The sequence below is a fragment of the Symphalangus syndactylus genome, chromosome 15, assembly GCF_028878055.3.
Source record: "Symphalangus syndactylus isolate Jambi chromosome 15, NHGRI_mSymSyn1-v2.1_pri, whole genome shotgun sequence".
NCBI classification, from domain to species: Eukaryota; Metazoa; Chordata; class Mammalia; order Primates; family Hylobatidae; genus Symphalangus; species Symphalangus syndactylus.
In genome coordinates, this window is record NC_072437.2 from 104,067,955 (window position 1) to 104,082,505 (window position 14,551).

At 36.9% G+C, this 14,551-nt stretch overlaps 1 protein-coding gene across 1 annotated transcript in view; it reads left to right on the plus strand.

The window, feature by feature from the left end:
- The window catches only part of FREM2 (FRAS1 related extracellular matrix 2), a 187,999-nt gene extending 178,288 nt beyond the window's left edge, over positions 1 to 9,711 (plus strand). Inside the window, exons 17-24 of the mRNA XM_055244106.2 lie at positions 625 to 817; positions 2,386 to 2,490; positions 3,921 to 4,048; positions 4,147 to 4,281; positions 5,030 to 5,156; positions 6,357 to 6,544; positions 7,055 to 7,201; positions 8,513 to 9,711. Coding sequence (XP_055100081.2) covers positions 625 to 817; positions 2,386 to 2,490; positions 3,921 to 4,048; positions 4,147 to 4,281; positions 5,030 to 5,156; positions 6,357 to 6,544; positions 7,055 to 7,201; positions 8,513 to 9,013 — 1,524 coding nt within the window. The 3' untranslated portion in view covers positions 9,014 to 9,711. The remainder of the gene's footprint in view (positions 1 to 624; positions 818 to 2,385; positions 2,491 to 3,920; positions 4,049 to 4,146; positions 4,282 to 5,029; positions 5,157 to 6,356; positions 6,545 to 7,054; positions 7,202 to 8,512) is intronic.
- Positions 9,712 to 14,551: the final 4,840 nt, after the last annotated feature.

The following is a 14,551-nucleotide window of genomic DNA, read 5'->3' on the forward strand; positions in this document are numbered from 1 at the left end:
AGGGGAATGAAGTATTGAAACGTGCTCCAATATGGACGCACCTTGAAAACATTATGCTAAATGAAAGAAATCTATCACAGAAAAACCACGTTTTGTATGATTCCATTTATATGAAATGTCCAGGATAGACAAATACATAAAGACCTAGTGGTTGCCAGGGACTGGCGGGGAGGAGGGATTAGGGGGTGACTGTTAATAAGTACAGGCTTCCTTTCGGAGGTGATGAAAATCTTCTGAAATTGACCGTGTTGGCTGCACAGCTCCTTGAATATACTAAGAACCATTGAATTGTTTACTTTAAATAGGTGAATTATATGGTATGTAAACTATCTTCATAAAACTGCTCTAAAGAGGATTTTGTAAGTATAGTATGCTCAAAATAATGCACTGTCTTAAGGATTTCTGGTACATATCCTTTGTTGCTAATGAAAGTAATTAGTAACAACTATTTAATCGATCCAAAATTAAGTGAGGGGAAAATAGTGTTATAAAATGCTGTCATTTCCTCTTCTCAATGATTACTTAAAATCTTCAGTTAAGCGAAAAGAGAAAATGGCTTGTACAAAATTAGGCCCACTTAGTTAACGCTGAGTCGTGTTGATAGATGTAATTTTATTGTTTTAGGTCCTAAACCTAGTGCAGTCCTATGTGACCCTTCGAGTCCCTCTGTATGTTTCCTACGTGTTCCATTCCCCCGTGGGGGTAGGAGGCTGGCAGCATTTTGACTTGAAGTCAGAGCTTCGTCTCACTTTTGTGTACGACACTGCCATCTTGTGGAATGATGGAATTGGCAGCCCCCCAGAGGCTGAACTTCAAGGTGAGTTCAGAAGACTTGGAACATTCTATAGTTTTGTAACCTATTTAAACTATTTAAGAGGATTTTTTTTTTTTTTTTTTTTTGCTATTGCTAAAAGTAGTACTAGCAAATTTCAGTATATTTTCATTTTCTATTCTATAATAAGATAATTTCACCTTTTTCATCAAAAAACTTTAAATCATATTAGGGCTTTAAATTTTGTGTAACATGTGATTATTAAATATAACTTTATGTATTTCATGGATATTTTATCCTTGTGATCTATTTTAGGTTATTAATTATTTATGTGTTACATAACACAACGTATATTTTTCTGAATTCTAGAAAATGGATAGAGGAAGCTACAACGAAAGCAAGAAATGACCAAGGGAAAAAGTTACACATTTTTATTTGTGAAAAAAAAGAGGTGCATTTAAATTACATACAAATTATGGCCTGAATTCTAGTCATGACTCTACAACTAACTAGCTGTGAGATCTCAAACATATTCCTTAACCTTTCTGGGACTTAACTTTTTCTGAATGATAGACAAAACTTCTAATATCTCTTTCTGATTTAAAATTCTATTACTCTGGGATACTTTAGCTGAATGTCTGCGAACTCTGATTGTGAATGCCACTAGTTCGAGTTCGCAAGCATTTGCAAAACTTGGTTTCAATCTCCACGTTAAACTCATAGTTCAAAATCCACAAGCATCGGTCTAATAAATCCATTAGTAAGATGAGTGCTTTTTCTTTTTCAGACATGTATTACTGTTCCGATTCCACAAACATCCGTAGTGTCATGCCAGTACTATCTTTTACTAGCCAGCAGGAAAACAGAGTTAATAGTGCACATCAAATGTAAATCTACTCTCTTAAGTGGATTAAAACCTATTTATGCTCTGTTCATTTTGTTGTTGTCTTTTTTTCTCCATGTTTCATTTTGAATAGTTTCTATTTTAGAGCAATGTGACAGGTAATATGATCACCCTGAGTTATGATTCCAAATTATTTCAAATGTTTTAAGTCTATGTCTTGTTTTAGAAGATGTATATTTAAGTTAATCTTAATGAGGATTTTTCTGTGGTTCCCAACCTCCACATAGGATCTCTTGTTTCCTTCTGATTTCTGGAGCCAAATTTTATCAAACTGCTAAATTTCTTGGGAAAGCTTCAGAGCTTTCTTTAAGTCTGTAAAATTAGGAATAATTCTGGATAACTCAAACCTATTTCTATTTACGTGTCCGAATCTCCATCATTTTGACAATTTTGTCATGCCTCTCAATTTACAGCTTCATTTTTGTAAACTCAGATTTAAAAAAAAAAGAAAACTTGGTCTATTGTAAGTAATCTGTGTATTTCATAGTGACTTCACTCATGTTACTTAATAATTCATTTTGGCTCCCTTTTCTGCTTAGAAAAGAAAATGAAGATACTTCTGCCTCCGTTATTCAGAATTCTTCTGATAATACCCTTTGCCCAGAATGCTTAAAGACAAGTCAAACCTGAATTAATTTTTGGAAGGAATCTGTACATAAGGGGTCTCTGGCTACATATATTTTCATTCTTCGTACTCTCCCCATTATAGGTTCTCTCTATCCAACCAGCATGCGCATCGGTGATGAGGGGCGCTTGGCCGTGCACTTCAAGACAGAGGCTCAGTTCCATGGCTTATTTGTGCTGTCACATCCCGGTAAGCCCCGTTATCTTTTAACAACCACTCCTCACACAAAAAGGAGGTAGATTTTCCATCTTCACACGTTTCAGCCTGCTTCCCTGTTACCACTGAAGCCCTTAATCTCAAATGAATTGTACATGTGCGATTATCTCCATGAGAGCTTGATAATTGTTCAGCTTCACCTCATAATCCACAAAATTATTATTACGCAGACTTTCAGAGAAAATGCAAAATAATTGGAGTAAAATTAAAAGGAAACCCTATTGAGTTCATTTTAAGTGAAGTTTTCCTTAAAGAGCATAGGAATAATCATTTCTTTCCCTGCTTCGCTTCCATTGTGCAAACTGAATTGCAGATGATTCATTCAGCAAGCACTTCTCTTTTCACAGCTTTTTCCTAGATACTGTGAGAAACCCTTTTAATAGGGTCAGAGGAGGTACTTCACTTTCATATTTAAGTTTTGGACATGTTAATTATGTTTAATAAGTATTGGCTATGCAATTTTACTAACTGTGATGCACTGTGCTTTGAATATCAATAAGGCAGCAGTCGATAAAATCCCACATCTAACTTCATTTGTTTTTTGTTTTTTGTTTTTTTTAAATAAGGGATGTTTCACTAGAAAGAGCTTATTTTTTATTTGACTCTCCAAACCGGTAACATGGAGAGTCAAATAAAAAATAAGCTATTTTTCTGCCAGCTTATGTTAGATTGGAAAAGGGAAAATAGTTCACTCAACATCTTTATAGCCTTTCTTTTTCTGGACTTGAACTCTAACAAAAGAGAATAGGGCTGAATAATTATGAAGAGAAAGAGGCTTCATTGCATTTTTATGGAACTGAGCTACAAGAAAGAAAGAATCCAAAAAAATCGTTTTGCTTTATTGTATTTGACAGTTCCGGAAAATGAGGATTTTCTGGTCTATACAGTTTTCTTCTACATGCCTACTTTCTAATAAACTTAATCTTTGTGTAGCCATGATTGCAGGCAATCCAAGTAAAATTAGACTCCATTCATAAATTGGGTTTGCCCAGCTGTGTGGATACTAATAGACTATTTTAAGTTCAGCTCATAGCTTCACTGCACAATAAATGCATTCACATCACCATTTATTGTGCTGCTGTGACTCCCCAGAAAGTAGCTCTGAACAATTTGAGCATTTCTGTACAATTATATTTTGACAAAACTATAGAGCAGAAACAGCACTGAAGTAGGCATCAGAAAGTCACATCCTAGCTGTGTGATCTTTGGAAAGTCACACAGTCACAGCCCAGTTTCTTCATCTGCCAGAGGAGAATAATTATGCCAACAATGACTGCTTTGCAGCCTTCTTATAAAAACAGAAGCAAATAATGTCTGATAGTTTATTTTGAAAACTCTAAACTGTTATGCATTCTTTTAATTGAACCACTATATCATTATTATCATTACTGGCACTTTCCTAGCATCCTTTACAAGCTCAGTGATTATGTCAGCTGATCATCCAGGCCTGACATTTTCCCTCCGCCTCATAAGGAGTGAACCAACCTATAACCAGCCAGTACAGCAGTGGAGCTTTGTCTCTGACTTTGCCGTAAGTGACTAAGACTCTTAATTAATTTTCTTCTGCTGCTGTCATCCGACTACACCTCAGATTTTTAAATGTAATATATCAATATCTTCTCTTCAAAGGTACGTGACTATTCAGGGACCTATACTGTGAAGCTGGTGCCATGCGCTGCCCCATCACATCAGGAATACCGCCTGCCAGTCACCTGCAACCCCAGAGAGCCTGTCACCTTTGACCTTGACATCAGATTCCAACAGGTGTGGCTTATAGAATTATTATCTCATGACTTGCAGAATCCCACTTTGTTTTTCATTTATTAGTAAAAAAAAAAAAAAAAAAAAAAGTATCCACACATGAATGACTTTAATACTTGCATACTGAAAAGAAAAGAAATCAGATAGTTAAGGAAGCAAGGGATAAAAGAATGAGGAAAGATTTGCCCTTTATCTGTTGTTAGTACAGGATGTACAATTCAGAGTTTAAATGTATGCAATGGTTATTTTTTTCTTATCTGATCTTATCTTGTCTCCTCCTGAAGTTTGCTGTCTTGGAGATTTGAGAATTTTCCCCACACTTCTGCATTTCTTTTCTTGTTCTTCTCTAAAGAAAATGAAATCCTGTAGCTCAAACCACCTCACAGTACCTAATTGCCATTATGTATTATAAAAAATGTGTTGGCATCTTTTTTCAAGAATATATACTACTGGCCTTCTACTGACAATGATGTTTACAAGTGCTTTATATACCCCAATAAACCAGTGGAAATGAGCTCAAGCAATGCTATTTAGTCCCATTCAAAAAAATGACTTGACCCCACCAGTTTTGCCTTCTCAAGGACAAAAGCCATGTTACAACTCCCTAAGTTGGCTTGGTATGGAGTGAAAATTGCGGTGCAGTGTTTAGCATTCTACAGTCAGTGTACGGTGAATGTATGTATCTGTGAACAGTATGTTTGTGCACCATCAGAACCACCGATGCATAAAGGACTTTTACCTTTGGTTTTAGGTCAGTGATCCAGTGGCTGCTGAGTTTAGCTTGAACACCCAAATGTACCTGCTCTCTAAGAAGAGTCTCTGGTTGTCTGATGGATCCATGGGATTCGGGCAAGAGAGTGATGTTGCTTTTGCAGAAGGTATCACTTTACAAATGAGAGGGATTCTCTGTTTGTCGTGTATATCTTTTGTGCTTTGCTTTTTGGGGATTGTGTTTGAGGGGGAAAATTATAGCTTCTTTTATGGTTTTGAGAACATAACTGAGTCTTTACCCACTCTGGCTGGTGTGGGAAGTCATTGCGATTGGTTATATGTGACTGGGTACCATTTTTTTCTGAGGAAGCTAATCTCTAGCTGTCTTACCTAAGTGACTTTTGGAAAAAGTCTAGATGATTTCTTGAATGTTTTTTTTTTTCAATCTGCGTAAACTTAAATGCTGCAGCTGCATGGGACTGTAAATGCCTCTCAGGCAAAGATTGTGCCTGCCTTACTCAATGGTAATATTCAGCACCTAGCACACATACCTAGCAAAAATACCTGGCACACATGGTACGGGTTCAATAATAGTTATGAAATAAATAATTGAACACCGGGGGTTTCATTAAACCCTCTTTCAGAAACAAAGTTAATTAGGCTTTTTATTGATACTTTCTTTCTTTCTTTCTTCCTTTTTTTTTTTTTGAGATGGAGTCTCACTCTGTCGCCCAGGCTGGAGTGCAGTGGTGCAATCTTGGCTCACTGCAAGCTCCGCCTTCCGGGTTCACGCCATTCTCCTGCCTCAACCTCTCCGAGTAGCTGGGACTACAGGCGCCCGCCACCACGCCCGGCTAATTTTTTTGTATTTTTAGTAGAGACGGGGTTTCACCGTGGTCTCGATCTCCTGACCTCGTGATCCGCCCGCCTCGGCCTCCCAAAGTGCTGGGATTACAAGCGTGAGCCACCGCACCCGGCCCTATTGATACCTTCTTTCTTAGTGTTATTCTATATTGTATCAGTATGTATCTTATCAACTTATTTTTATAAACTGGACTTGAACCACAATGAGATATTATTAATGTCAAATTATAGGACAGACCTTTGAAATTATTCCCGCTAGTGGCTAAGCATCTGAAACTCAATAAATATTTAGTCACTTGTGGTTAGTCTGCAAAGTGGTCTTACCTGAGGCCTGGGAATGTACCAGATCCTGAAGCTCATACAAACAGGCCTTCAACATTTGATGGTAGATGAGGGTGGCAAGGAAATAATCTCTGTGTCCTCATTGTCATAACCTGTTTACAGTGTCACATTGATATACCTTATCACATAACAGAAATAACATTTCCACATCTCTATTTCAGGTGATATAATTTACGGTCGTGTCATGGTGGATCCTGTCCAGAACCTGGGTGACTCCTTTTACTGCAGCATTGAGAAGGTGTTTCTATGCACTGGAGCTGATGGCTATGTTCCCAAGTATAGTCCAACGAATGCAGAATATGGCTGCTTAGCCGACTCTCCTTCACTCTTATATAGATTTAAAATTGTGGTAAGTGCTTTGACCCAAAAAATGAGCTAGATAGATTTTTCAAAGTTCAGCTTCCTTGTCTTCTATTTAAAAACAAGGCTGGGCACAGTGGCCACACTAGTCCCAGCACTTTGGGAGGCCAAGGTAGAAGGATCACTTGAAGCCAGGATTTCAAGACCAGCCTGGGCAACATAGTGAGACCCCATCTCTACAAAAAATTTTTAAAAATTAGCCGAGCATCGTGGCACGTGCCTGGAGTCCCAGTTACTTGGGAGGCTGAGGTGGGAAGATTGCTTAAGTCAGGAAGTTCAATCTATGATCATGCTACTGCACTCTAGCCTGGGTGACACAGAAGATCCCTGTCTCTTAAAAAAAAAAATAGAAAAACCAACAAAATGATCATTTTTAGTGAACCAAATGGTGACATTTTATAGTAATTTGTACTTGCACAAAACAAATAGGGAAACATGCTGTCCTAGCAAAAGCTGTGGCATTATCTACAGCAATCACCACTTTCCTTACTGCTTAAAGGACAAAGCTCAGCCAGAGACACAAGCGACCAGTTTTGGAAATGTCCTATTTAATGCCAAACTAGCAGTGGATGACCCTGAAGCCATTCTCTTAGTGAATCAGCCTGGATCTGATGGATTTAAAGTCGACTCAACACCACTCTTTCAGGTAGGCCAAAAACAAGTTCATTTGTAATAGCTATGTACCCACATGCAAGTTACAGAACATTTATATGCCTCAGATGTCTCATATGTAAATAGCAGTAATAGTAATATTGCATACAGTTAATGGGAACATTGAACAAGATATGGCATATAAACCACATAGCCCTGTACTGGGCATATGGTGAGCACTCCATAAACCCAGCTTTTATTATTTTTGTTAGCAATATATCTGGCTTTCATAGCTCTTAACACTTTTATTAATGAATTCATATTATTTTAAGACTATGTGTAATGAAGAGTCTTATTTAGCCCAGAATATAAATCTGTGTCTGACAGTTGAGTAATCTGCTTTTCTTATTCAAAACTTCCTTCCTGCTGACTTTTCACGAATATCTTAATTAGAGTGATCTTGTGTGAACTGCCGAACTCAGGAAAGCAATTGTGCACAGCTCCACTCTCAAAGATTTCAGAAACCAAGATACAAATTCCTGACTCAGGGATCAAAGGTAGAGGGGGACACAAGCAGCCACCACAACACTGAGCAGACAAATGCCACAAATTTCAAGATGTGCTTACACTGTAAATCTCCGCCAGAGCAAGTGCAACCTTTAGGATATTTCCTGAAAATTAACCCGACAGGATGGCCTGGAGAAATGTTATTTTCATTCAACCTAAGGAAGGAATCTTAAGAAAGCATGTTTGTTATTCTGAATCTTTTCAAACAAGAAGTTGAAGTATGATATGTTGTGTTTTTTTTGCCATTAAATCTCAAAGCATCTGACCTTTCTAAATCTTGCATGCTTCAAAGACTCATCAGAAAATTCATCCTTTTCCAAAGCCCCAGAAAAGCTTGAAAATTGATTTTTTTCCCCCTATGGTCTTATATGCAATAAGCAGCAAGACACAATGAAAAGAGTCTTGGGGTTCAGAAGATTTGAGCTGTAGTCCTGCCTCTGCCACTAACTGGTTGAGTAACATTGGGCAACTCACTTGACTGCTGCATATTCTTCTTTACTCATTTTTTTAATGAATAAGCTAGACTGTATAATCTATTAATAGTTCTTTAGAACTCTCCCATTCTATGACAACAAGTACCGAATATTCACTCCCTTAAGAGTTGCACAGAATATATCACAGAGTGCTTTGCACAGAGCCTTGCACCTAGTACTCATTCAAAAATACTAAGTAATTTAATTCTGCAGACTAAAATAAATCATTTATTAATATCTCTGCCATTAATTTCTCTTGCAAAGAGTCATGGATTAGGTTGACATGGTATCTAGTATTTCCTAACAAATAGAGTTGTGCTTTCTAGGTCGCTCTGGGCCGAGAATGGTATATACATACGATCTATACAGTAAGATCAAAAAACAATGCCAATCGAGGTATTGGCAAAAGAAGTGTGGAGTACCATTCTCTGGTGAGTCAAGGAAAGCCCCAATCCACCACCAACATCCGGAAGAAGAGAGAAATCAGGAGCACACCCTCGCTGGCATGGGAGATTGGTGCTGAAAACAATCGAGGAACAAACATCAGGCACATTGCCCTGGACCGCACCAAGAGGCAGATCCCCCATGGGAGAGTACCTCCGGATGGCATCCTTCCCTGGGAGCTCAACAGCCCCAGCTCTGCAGTCAGCCTGGTCACTGTAGTGGGAGGCACCACGGTGGGGTTACTCACCATCTGCCTCACTGTCATCGCAGTGCTGATGTGCAGGGGCAAGGGAAGTTTCAGGGGGAAGGATGCCCCGAAAGGCTCCAGCAGCAAGCCCATGGTGCCCCCACAGAGCCATCACAATGACAGCTCAGAAGTTTGATGACCGCAGGCGGAATTCAACCTTTTCCTTAAGTGCCTCAGAAAAGATCACGATGGAACCCTAAATACTTCTGGTAAACCACAGAGAATGGAGGACATCTATGATGAAGCTGCTCAGCGAATATGACTGTACTAATGTAGTTTGATTTGAATTCTCCATACTCTTTTATGCATCAAAGGACAAATAAAGACACCTTTCCTCTTGCCCCGAAGGCAGCAACAACGTACTCACATGTACACAGAGCCATGGATAGATGGTGAGGAATGTATTCCTCATTTTAAACATATTCTCTATGCAGTGGAGAAAAATCTATTAAAAGGTGCTAACAGACCCTCTTACAAGTGTAAAAGGAGTCTACTGTTGCTATGTTAGTGTGAATGTTGAAGGTGCAATTATCACATTGTTTATTCATTGTATAACAGATTATTACTAGAAAGGTTTTCGTTGCTAGTCTGGAAAACTGGTGAACACACTGTTTATTATGACAAGTTTTCAAATAGGTGAAGACAGCGTAGAATTATGACCCGGGTGGCTCAACCCACAAATCAACTGATCTACTACTTGGGAGACAGTGGAAGGAAGGATAGAGGGAAGGAAGTTCACTCACTTGAATTTGAATTGCTTCTCATTCTCATCAGACCCTCCTTGTTTTGTTTGCGTATTTAATTTTAAATTAAACCAAAGAATATGTTAATTCTGGAAGAGATTTTTAAGAGATGCTGCTCTGTTTTGGCATATAGTGAGTAATGGTAAAGCTCTTGCATGGTAGTATACCTTATTGGTGCTCAACGTTTGTGGGAAATTAGAGGGTTGGTGAGATTTTCGTGATGAATAGATGCCATAGAGTTAGAGTCACTACAAGACAATGTTCTCTAAGAACTGAGCCTAGATGTTTGCAGTATTGAACCCATAAATGATCATGAGAAACATTATTACAGATGGTGAAGGGAGAAAGTAGTATTTATTAATATAATGTGTATAATCAGAGTGCCTCTTATGCATACTTTATAGAACAAAGGAACATTTTGATAGATGAGGTTATCCCTCAGAGTAGCGTAATCACACAATAACATTTAGAACTTAAATTGGCTACAGGACATTTTATTAGCTTTCTATTCAGCATCTGGTCCAAATGATGGGACTCTCTGCAACTATGGACTCCAAGACCAGAAATGGTCTTGGAGGTGGCCAGAATCATTGACCATATTTTTATTTGATTCAAGAAGACATCACTCTGGCATCCCCAGTTCAGTGAACTGGTACAATGTGGTCCCTCTCAATATTTAAAAATATAATTTGTAACAGTGCTTACCATTCACCTCACAAAGCCAAGGAACTTGAGTGAGCTTCCTTGGCAAGCCTCCCGTTGCCTTTCTGCATCAATGTGTTTGTTACCAAACAGCAGAAATTTTGCTTAGAAGGGGAAAACTTCAGCCTTCCAAAAGCTAGTAAACATGTTTCAAAAAAAAATAAGGTCAGGAGAAAAAGAATAATGCCTACAGATTATCCTTCAGATGCTGGCTAGAATCCCGTTTGACTTCTAGCCATAAGCTGGCCACATTGGACATCTTGGTCACTGCAGAATTTTAAAAGGCAAACTTCTCAGAACAGATGTGCACATCTTAATTTGGTGTCTGTAAGTATCAACCATTTCTTGATCAAGATGAGGAAGCAACACTGATACTGAGAGAGAGGTCATGTGTCCAGTAGTTGCCTTTCTTCTTTTAGGCAGCTCTGCATTTCATGTTCAGTTTTTTAAAAATAGACTGTAGTATCCTTTCATTGGAGAATTTACAAAAATATCACCTAGAGCTCAAAAGTCCCACTAATGGCTTATACGAACAGAAAGTACTGTGTAGCCCAGGAGTTTATTTAGCAAGATAAATAGTGGTAATTTCTTAATCATTCCCCTTTCCTTTGCTTTACCTTCTGGCAGATGCTTAGCTACTTCTTTGGCTACCTCATAATTTGTATGGGAATGAACATGAATTAGGGAACTTCAAATAGTGCAGACTTTTCACTACTTACCATTGAGTTCAACTGATGTAGACTGTTAAAGCAAGTATACTCAATCAACTTGCTGATATTTTAGTAGTTAACAGCTTCCGAGCCTGTCCTGCAATTCGGAGTCTGTCAATGAATATAGCAATTGGTGAAGCATTACTGTACGAAGTCTGTTTTGAGGCTTTCAGTCAGGCTGGTTTTATACCAAGTTTCACTCTACAATGCATATTCTAATGAGGCTACTGTATATAAATTGGAGAGCTTATAAAATGCAGAACATTTCTATCCTATCCTACCAAATATTTATCCTTCTCTGGCCTCTATTCTCTTACTCTCCTCTCTCCTTTTCCTCCCCTTTATTCCCTTGAAAAAGGAGAATCTGTGGGAAATAGGCAGATATAGCTTTTTAAAGTATAAAGTACTTGGGATTTTGCATTATTTTTCTTAATATCTATTTACTGAGTATGTAATTTAATATACATTAATTATTTTTTGAAACTCTTGTTAGTGGGAAGAATATGGTAAATTTTTGTTAAATAAAATAGACCTTATGTTTAGCATTTTGTTTTTAGAGAACTATTCTGGTACTATCAGAACAAATACATAAAATAACTTCCCATAGAGAACAGGATATAGCAATAATAGCTCCTTAGATACTCAGTGGCTTCTGACTCCAATCAAGGTCTTGTTGATATTATAATAGTAAAAATAAAACCAAAAATAAATATTATACAAGTGGCTCTTCTAAGCATATGAATCATGAAGCACTGAAATATGTATTTTAATGACGATCTTATTTATTGCCATTTTTGCCTTTAGTTAACATTTACTGGTGCTCACCTAGGATTGGCTATTCTGAGAGATTGCATTGGAACCAAGCTCCACTTCCTGTCCTTGGGAAGGTTATAACTGAATGCAGCTCTTTATTTGGACTAAAGTGCCAGGATTTGCATTAGATTCTCTCCTGAACCAAAAACACAACAGTCATTATCTGTGAACCACAATTTAAAAATCTTTCTAGAATAACAACAGCAGACTCCACTCTTGTTTGTCTAAAAGAGCCCTACTGGTTATGGATCATTCTGATGACAGATTTATACAAAATGATTCAAACCAGTAACTTAGTAAAATTGACCTTCGCAAACCCTCACTGGGGGAGTGCCTTGTAGAGCTGTGGGTGGCACTGCATATTCTTTTCCTCTTGGTAAAAGATAGGCCCACTTTATTCCAAGAATAACACTTAGCACCTAAACTCTTCTTCCAGCTCGTTAGCAGCATTAGCACCTTCTGAATTCCACCCTCTCAGAAGAATCCACAGTGTTTGAACAATATGCATAAAAGTCAGCTAGCATCCTGCTGCCAAGCCACTGCATAGCATTTGTGATAAGAAGGACCAACTCTAGGCTCAACATGAAGGGATTTAGTTCTGTAAGCAGCAAAACAGCTTCTTTATCAAGTCATCTTACCTCTAATTCTTTTCCAGTGTGCCAACTCCAAAATCAACATTAAAAATGTAAATGGACCTGTGTAAATCTCACAGAGAGCTTTTCCTTATACAACTCAATGCTGAGAGTTAAAATATTCCCAGGTTAAAAATTATTTAAAGTACCAATAATAGAGCTAAATACAATGACATTTAGATTTTAAAAGTTGGATATTTTATTTCTGATTTTTGAAAATACTTATTTAGTATTGACTTGGAAGCCAATTCGGTCCTTTAATAAGTAAAGAAAATAATATGTTTAAAAATGTACGTGTTTTACAAATTTGAAACTTTCATAATTGTGTTAATTAGAAAACAAGCACATTGCCATTCTTTGAAACTCATGTTTCTAGACATGACAGTAATAAAAGGATGAAAACAAGTGTCTTCACTAAGCATATGGCAAATAAATGGGACCCAAACGTTCAATCTGTTGAGTTTACCAAGGTCCAGAAATATGTAATTTAGCAGGAAACTACAAATACCAGTGCTATCACAGCTACACGTACACACACACAGATATAAAATAACCAAACATCTCATTTCTAGGAAAGAGATAACACTAAAGGCATAGTTTTAACTGAAATACTTTATATGAAGTTTTACAAAAAGGTCAACAGAAAGCTCATTTGTGAAAACATACTGTCATGGGAGCTTCTTTAACATTATTAGTTCAGAGGTTAATATATTTCCTGGAGGTATTTTCCTAGAATTGATTGCAGTATTGCATGGTAATAACATTTAATTTTTAAGAAAACATTATATATAGGTTCAAATTACCCCTTAATGTCGATTTCTCCCCTTTTCCATATATTTTGATACTAAGAGACAAAACGCTTTGAGATTTTGGTAACTATTTTGATTTTGATAAAACATTTTAAAATAGAAGGACATGATATTTTTCTATAGTTTCCATCAGGAAGAGTACATCAAAAACTTCTCCATAAGGAAAGGAAACTGACTCTCTCTTGAACTACTGTTGATAAAATACACTAATGTCTTTCTTAATTTTAGGAGAAAAATCAGAATATTAAATTCGCAAACTTTTGAACAGGAGTAATAGCTCCTTAGACACTCAGTATCTTTCTTCCATATCTTTCAAGCACATTTATTTTCTTTCCCCGGTATTTGTTTGCTTTGTGTTTTTTCAATATTTTGTTTGCTAAAGAACAATAACAACAACAAAGCTGGGCCAGCCCTGACACCTACTTTTGCTTTCTTTTCTTTCTTTCTTTTAATTTGTTGAACTATAGATTTCTTTCTCTGAGATGTATTTTTCATTCTTCCAATAATGCTCTCTTTTTCATTTCAAAACCATTACCACTTTCAATATGTAATTAACATCCTCATTCATCAGAAAGCTGGTAAGTCCACACAGCATTTGTGCAGTATCCCTTCTGTGTAAAATTTTAAGGCTTTCGGATGAAAGAAAAAAGGACTTCCTGCAAAAGATCAAAAGCATCATACTGAATAAAATGATGACAATCTATGCCTTGATTTTTCTCTCAATGGAGGTTCAACATCGACATTTAAGATGTAAACAAAATTACTTTGATGGTTTAATTAAGAATAATAAGTCAAAGATCACATGTATGTAGTTCTTTTGGATGACTGAATACCTTAAAATGAACTAAATAACTGAAATAAATTGTTAAAATGTTAACAGCATTGACGTTTTTAAAATTATAATTATTAAACGCACAATGTTCTTTTGCTATGCCAAATGTTGCCTACACTGATTACATGATTGTCACAGTTTAAGTGAATTTCTACTATGGATATTTATTTTTCCCAATGTTTGGATCATCCTCTCAGATAAGAATTGTCAGTATTGCACCTCAAGAAAGAAGAAAAAAAAAGAATGCAAAATTTTAAAAGCATTAAAAGTAAAGAGCATTACAATAAAAATCACTTAAAATAGAGAAAGGCAACTGCTGAGTAAGAAGAAAAGATAGTTTCTGTAAAAGCTAAATTTATGCACATTACAAAAAGCAGTACAAATCAGTCTTTCACTGTGACTATAGGAATTCAAATTCAAGTTGTTGACAAGA